The sequence below is a fragment of the Postia placenta genome (assembly GCF_002117355.1).
Source record: "Postia placenta MAD-698-R-SB12 unplaced genomic scaffold POSPLAscaffold_7, whole genome shotgun sequence".
NCBI classification, from domain to species: domain Eukaryota; kingdom Fungi; phylum Basidiomycota; class Agaricomycetes; order Polyporales; family Adustoporiaceae; genus Rhodonia; species Rhodonia placenta.
Window position 1 is genome coordinate 1144496 of NW_020169838.1, and position 7035 is coordinate 1151530.

Consider the following 7035-nt stretch of genomic DNA (forward strand, 5'->3'; position numbering starts at 1 on the left):
GGGAAATTCCGATGCACAACTTGATTTCAGTGACACGCTAAAAGCGCAGGTGGCAGAAATAAAAGATGTATGAGTTCACACCCTTCTACTACCATCCGCTGAGCTATTCTCAGCATGCAAACCTATGCCGTCAATGGGAAAAGGCAAAAGCTGCGTCAAGGGCTGAGGAATTGAAGCGGCTCAAAAGAGACAGATTTCAGTCGTACGTGACCAGCTCATGCAAGGTCAACTGACGGCTCTGACATGCCTCCAGTGCGCTCGATAAACTGCGTCAGCTAGGTTGGGGAGATGAACTCGACCTTCTTGCGCCAAAATACAAGCCATTGACTCGACACGAACCCTTGCGCGCAGCACAGAAGCTCACTGATCGTAGTATGTCTCATCGTCGTTAGTATATGCGCCGTACTGAGCACCATGAACTCCAGTTTGGCAGAATATTGGCGGTGGCGTTGTGGCAATCCTGGAGGACATCCGAGACGAGCGATACCGGACGAAACACACAGAGGTTCTACGAAAACGACTAGATGCGCTGTGCACCGTCATACTCAACAAATACTCCAATTCCCCAAGAACAGTCGAGACTGAGTACAAGCCCCACATGTGCGACATCATCACGATGCCTGAGATACGAGAAATCGTTCATTCATCGAATGATGCCGCACTAGGATCTCAGAGCGAAGAGAAGGTCCGTGCATTGCTACCCAGCCTTGTGGACCACTGGCAAACGAGGGCCTGCGAAGAGCTAACGAGACTCGCGTCACGGTGGACCAAGTGCGCAGAAGGTGCAGATGTCTTGAGTTTGGCCGCCACTCACTTCGTCTGTTCTGTATGCACCAAGCTATTGCCTTATCCGGAGGTCCTCGCACACAACTGTCTGCGCTATTTGGCGCCTGTTTTGTTCAGGCATCCTTACAATCAGTACATGATCTACGAAATCGCGGCGTGGACGGTGGGCGTTAATGGCCAGCCTTGGAATAGTCAGCTTCTTATTGGCCCGGGCCAACGCTTTCACGAGCGGATCCGCACGATCATAAAGCTATGTGGCCAAGATCCAGACCGAACGACTAGACAAGAGTTAAAGAACTTAAATGTCTATATCTCGTATCCAAGGTACAATGATAAGAACCGCGTCATCACTTTGCGCACTGCGGTATGCACCTTCACTCAATTCGCTAGCGTGTGAACTGACCGTGTTGACAGGTGGAGAAGGAATGGCAGTGCTGGACGTCAAAGTCCCGGCATGACGAATCTGTCGAATATAAAGGGCGCATTGCCACGGAGGCTGAGCTCTCAGAGGCGCAGAGGGGCGGTCAAGAAGTGCTCTGGAGTAAGCACGACTACCCATGGTGCTGTTCTCTGTGTACGCCTCGTGGTGACGATCGTTCGAGGTTCAGCCTCTACGGAATTCAGGCGCATATGCAACAAATGTACGTGCGGTATATTCTATGCCCATCAATGTGTTCAATTCTATTGCAGGCATTCTATCAACAATGCAAGTGAAAAGGAGGGTAATTTCTACGCCTACCCTGAGTGTGGAATGCAACCTTTTTAGGGCTTGAAGTGTCCCCAAGACCTTGGGAATTTGAGATGCGTTGAAATGTATGGTTTTTTCAAGCCCGCGATGTCGACAAGGCAAGACTTGTCATCGCGAAGGCCTCAGTATATAATTGTTCCTGAATAACAGAGCGCACCTAGTGCGCGCTGTACCGCTGAATATACACACTGTTGGGTGCTGATTTACTCAAGTCGATGATTCCAGCCGAACCGCGCGCTTCACTGGATAACATTCCACAAGATGCATGCATGTCTTCCACCGCATCCATCTGCGCCTGTGAGACAGGATTGGCGCTTACCACCGCACTTACACGGATGCTAAATTCGTGCAATGTGGGGCTCTAAAATAAAGACATGAAAAGGATAAGGTCACTAGAGTGCTGGTGATTTCGACCTGTTGTTTCAATGGCGGACGCTCTCAAATTATCCCATGATTAAAACTACATCTTAGCCAGGCGTAAATCTCAAGTGAATATGACGAGAGAAATGGAACATTCTGTCGACAGCGGAGATGAAGAGATACAATACAGCGTGAATGAGATTGAGCAGCAGACGATGAACTCACGTGGTGTAATACATATCAGAAGTCCTCAATGTCGTCGTCCTCCAACCAACCACCTCTTCCCGCTAAATCATGATCTGCCTCGCTAGTATGTCGGGTGTCAATCTCGTCCTCATTGTCAAGAGTAAGCTCTTGGTGCCCCTCGCTTTCGTCTGTTAGCTGTACGTCGTGCCTTGTGTTTTCGCCAAAGTCCATTCGCGAGAACAGCTTATGCGTCTTGGGTGCAAGTGATGATGCTACGCCTGCATTATACAATGAGATTGGTAGGGAAATTCACTATAAACACATACCTCGACTATCCCACGCCTTCAGGATCCCACCGAGCTCCAATGCGATGCGCTGTCGACTCCAGTCGCCAACACCAGATTCGCTGTGTTGCTGCGAAGAGTGAGGATCAACGTGAGACTACCGCTGTAGACGGAGGAGCGCACATATTGTAGCCACAGTTGCACATCCCTCAGTCCATCTTCTGCCTCGCGCTCCCGCTTCAGCGCCTCAAAGAACGCGGGCTTGTACGGTGTTTGGCACCGCCGCACGACTGGCGAGGGGAGCGAGTGCAGCGTACTTAGTGCAAGCAGATGGAAGCAGTGCGGATTCGCTTGATGCCACTGGATGTTAGACGTGCATGACCATTCGTGAGAGCGCACGCTGGGGTACGCTTGTGCTACGTACAGTTTCACCTCCGCTGGAGTCGATCCAGCTCAGCCAGTCAGCCTCTGAGTCGCATTCGTCCAGCGTGGTACAATATTGAGTGTAGTTCTGGTGAATATACAGTGACAGCAGAGACGCATCGACTGGCGAGTCCGCATACAACGTCTGAATTCCATAATTCTGAACCGAGGAATCAGGACCTGTGATAGAGCGAGTGCTCACCTCGATGTCGACTCTGGATGCCCGACGTTCGTGCACCCTGAGATGCAGCGGCAACGTCGGTGGTTCCTTCAGGGTGGCATCTAGCTCTTTGTCTTGCTGTTTGTCCTTTGCAGAAGCTGACGCGTTTGGCGGGTCTCCCTTTCCTGTCCGCCATCTCTCTCATCAGGTATGAGAGGTGAACACTGAATATATGCGCCTTACGTTTGTTGTACAAGAGCTTTCCGAGTAGGTGAAATAGCGCCAGGCTCTGCTCGCGCCTCGTGATGGCCCCCAACATCACACGTGCCTGAGAGATATTTTGCTTGCCTCCCTTCACGGTCGCACCACCCGCCTGCGCGCCTGCCTTTGTAAGACATGCAAACTGAAGTGCCATAATAGCGCTACGGATATCCCCGTTCGACGACTCGACGATGACGTCGATGACCTCTTTTGGCGGCAAATTATCTGGTACAGAGTGAAAATGCTTGTCGAGCAGGGTCTGGAGGGCAGGGCGCATGAGAGAGGGGGCGATTGGGTTAAAGCTGTGATAGCGAGTAAATATCGTGCCTACAGTCAGAACTAAGACCAAATGTACCGGACTTGCGTGACATAGGGCGAGTTGATCAGCGAGGGCGGTAGTACGCTGCGCACGTCAACCGCTTCCTTCCCTCTTCGCCAGCTGCCCCCGTCATTCTCTACATCCTCTCCACGCAAGCCTGCATCACTTACGATGATTACAAGCGGCGCCACACTCGTGGCGGGCAACGATACGAATTCCTCGATCGCGCTATGGAATGATGCTTGCGTGCCAAGATGTAGAATATTAGGGAGATCTTCCAAAAGAATCACATGCCGTTTTCCGTCTGGTGTTACGCTAGATTGCACGGTAGAAGCTTGGCTAGATGCATAAGGCTGACTTGAGCTCTGCGCGAGAGGTCTAGACGACTGCGAAGAGCGTGTAGCCTGTGATGCAAGAGGGTGACTCCTGAGCACCTGTCCTGAAGAGAAAACGGACTGGCAGGTCCCCGCGCGAGCGAGGAAGCTCCTGAACTTGTCCACGAGGCTTTCATACTCCATGTGCCCCACGTCTGCTCCATCGTCCTTGAAGGCAGTGTCTCGGCTCCATTGCTCGTCCGTGCTGTTGCGCCACTCCATGATCTCAAAGTTCAACTCACGCGACAGAACTCGCAATGTGGCGGTCTTTGCAGTGCCTGCGGGCCCAGTCAAAGCTAGTATCCGCTGGATGAAGTTTATATGCGTGTAACAATCTCAGTGGATAGGCAACGTACCCTATACTGCTTCAACCTGCCTGAGGGTCCTCCGCTGAATGATTCGAGGAGCCACTGACGAACGTCCGATACTTTTCGCTTGTGAACAGCCAGGTCATCCTACATAGAGTGCATTAGGATTCGAAGAGATTCCGCATGTGGACATTTCGTACCTGGGTGACAGGCTCACAGCGATCAACCCACAAGGAATCTGAAAGTTGTTAAGCATATCGGACAGTGTCAGCAGTTGGAGGCATACCTGAGTATTGTCCTGAACTTTCAAGACCAGTCCCTGTCTCTGTCGCTTTGGCCTTTCCCTTGCTCCTCGAATTCCCAGCATCCGGTGTTTGGCGCTCTGGTTGACCCCCTGAGAAGTCAAAAACTGGAGGTCTAACAATCTGCAGACTGAGTTCATCAATATCGTTCAGAAATTCCGAACACTTAGCATGGAGAGTTGTGCTGAAGTGTATGTGCGAATCGGAGGACATACCGATGTCAGGGTCTTGCGCTTTTTGGTGGCGGGTGGGCCGGTAAGATCTGGTGAGTCTAGACGGAGAGGCCTGATCTGGGATGAGGATGGTTGTTTCGCCTGACTTTGCCTTGCCGATTTCCGAGGTGGCATGGTATGCAAGCACGAACGTGGTGCAGATGAAAACGCGACGCGTGACTAGACGCGTTTGTCACGCGTTTCGATCACAGGCGCGTCGCTCGTAACTGCTCGCATTCATTGATCTACTATCAGATACGGGGTTTTGCAAACTCACGCATTGTTCCCTTCGCTCTGCTTGGACCACCACAAGGATCGTTGTTATTTTACTCAGGCATTGTTGTAAATACATGGAAGAGTACCCAAAATGAAGCTGGGGTCCATACACGAAGGACACCCAGTGGTAGCGAGATGCCACATTCGAAGCCTTGCATTGCAGTAGTTCTGCAAATTCTATCACGCCTGGGTCACAGCGGCAGATTTGAACTCCGCTCGGCAGATGTTGCAGGACTGCAAAGTGCGCTGCCGCATCGTGCCATGATCGAGCGCGGAGTGTGAACGTATCACGCTGACAGTGGCGAGTGTCACGCTTGCTCAACCAGAACAACCATCGCCCACCAGCCATGTCTTGCTGGGTGAATCGGGCTGGTGTACCAGAACATTCAAAGCTGTAATATAACGGATCAAATGTCTGATCGTCAAGAAATACAATGATTGTCTCTGGATCTCGCTCATCACATGTTTGCAGAACACCTCAAGAACAGTCTGCAGGCCGTCATTTCACTTCACCTTCATTTCTTCTCAATCGGTCTTGCACATGGCGTATACTAAGTGCCTACTAGCATATAAAATGATTAAAATTATAATTTTCATGGTGTGCGGTGGAGATCACGCAGTTCTGCAAAATTGATGGGTTTTGCAAAACCCCGTATCTGATAGTACTTCGTCGATCCTTCCTTCAACCCTTCGCAAACTCATGTCACCCGGATCTAACTACAATATCGCTTGCCTCATCAATATGTACCCCAAAATTCGCGCGCTGTGTGCTTCTCTCCAGCTCATCGTATTGCATCATCTCCGTGACAAGTTGAGAGCCCAGGATGCCGACATACGGAGACATTCTCACACCCGTACCTATTAGGATGCGGTTGATCGGTCCTTGCGCTGGCAGAGCGCATCAAGACAATGACTAATCCATGTATGGTAGAACTGATCTCTCCGTCCGGCGTTGCATTGAAATTGTTCCTTACTCAGCGGCGCCAGCGAGTACATTGGTAAGAAAAAACTCGGGAGTATATATATGCAGCATGCAGCCATGGCGATCCGCCGATCATACTGTCATTCACCGTAAAGTCCGAGACCTGAGACTTGTGAACCAGCGACACTCTACGCTATGCCCGCCGCCCTCTTGCCAAAGCTTTTCCAGCCCACCAAAGTTGGGACATTCACCTTGTCCCACCGAGTGGTGCTAGCCCCCCTCGCGCGATTCCGTGCAAACAAGGCGCACGTTCACGGTGATCTAGCGGTGGAATATTACGCGCAGCGCGGGTCTGTGCCTGGTACGCTCCTGGTCACAGAGGCCACCGTCATTGCCGCAAAGGCAGGAGGATACGATAACGTGCCTGGTATCTGGAATGATGAACAAGTCGTGGCTTGGAAACGCGTACGTCCATTATGTCGTCCATTCGCTCGTGCTAACGCTGTATACCTGCTGAATTAGGTTACAGACGCTGTTCACGCCAAGGGTTCACGCATCTTCTGCCAACTGTGGGCCTTAGGCAGGGCTGCCACCCCGTCTGTCCTGGAGCAGGACGGCTTTGACGTCTGCTCTGCCTCCGACATCCCTATAGCCGATGGGACGGCGAAACCCCGGCCGCTGACCATCCCAGGTCAGCCTTCTGCAGCTTCATCACTCTTACTGATGCGATCCTCCGTGCAGAGATCCATGAATATGTTCAACTGTACACTGCCGCCGCAACCAACGCCATCCGTGCGGGCTTCGACGGCGTCGAGCTGCACGGCGCGAACGGGTATCTCATTGACCAATTCCTGCAGGACGTGTCAAACAAGCGCACAGATGAATACGGTGGCTCTGTCGAGAACAGGTGCCGCTTCGCGTTCGAGATCATTGAGTCCGTAGTGAAAGCGATCGGCGTAAACAAAGTCGCCATTCGCCTGAGCCCCTGGAGCACGTTCCAGGGTGTGTCCCAAGAGTCTTTTAGTGGCCTTGCGTTCCTTGATGTTGCATTCACTGCCAGACATGGGCATGAAAGACCCGAAGCCGACGTTCGCCTACCTTGTCTCACACATCG

General features: G+C 51.8%; 3 protein-coding genes across 3 annotated transcripts; 2 read left to right on the top strand and 1 right to left on the bottom strand.

Annotated features, from left to right (window-relative positions):
- Nucleotides 1–65: 65 nt before the first annotated feature.
- POSPLADRAFT_1046606 (hypothetical protein) lies at nt 66–1552 on the top strand (the record flags this gene model as incomplete). Its single annotated transcript, XM_024479078.1, has 5 exons — nt 66–202; nt 254–372; nt 426–1150; nt 1201–1427; nt 1477–1552. 5 exons carry the CDS (start codon nt 66–68, stop codon nt 1550–1552), a joined length of 1284 nt encoding a protein of 427 aa, XP_024339023.1.
- A 582-nt stretch (nt 1553–2134) lies between these two features.
- POSPLADRAFT_1066099 (hypothetical protein) lies at nt 2135–5348 on the bottom strand (the record flags this gene model as incomplete). The annotated part of the gene is made up of 12 exons (XM_024482039.1): nt 2135–2358; nt 2407–2494; nt 2548–2724; nt 2789–2875; nt 2990–3132; nt 3191–3510; nt 3564–3905; nt 3984–4207; nt 4258–4356; nt 4410–4447; nt 4496–4618; nt 5297–5348. The coding sequence occupies 12 exons, from the start codon at nt 5346–5348 to the stop codon at nt 2135–2137; spliced, it is 1917 nt and encodes a 638-aa protein (XP_024339024.1).
- Nucleotides 5349–6116: 768 nt separating this feature from the next.
- Nucleotides 6117–7034, top strand: POSPLADRAFT_1142696 (hypothetical protein; the record flags this gene model as incomplete). Its single annotated transcript, XM_024485459.1, has 4 exons — nt 6117–6386; nt 6444–6612; nt 6663–6923; nt 6982–7034. Coding segments are annotated over 4 exons (753 nt in total), but the record flags the coding sequence as incomplete, so codon positions are not given.
- Nucleotide 7035: the final 1 nt, after the last annotated feature.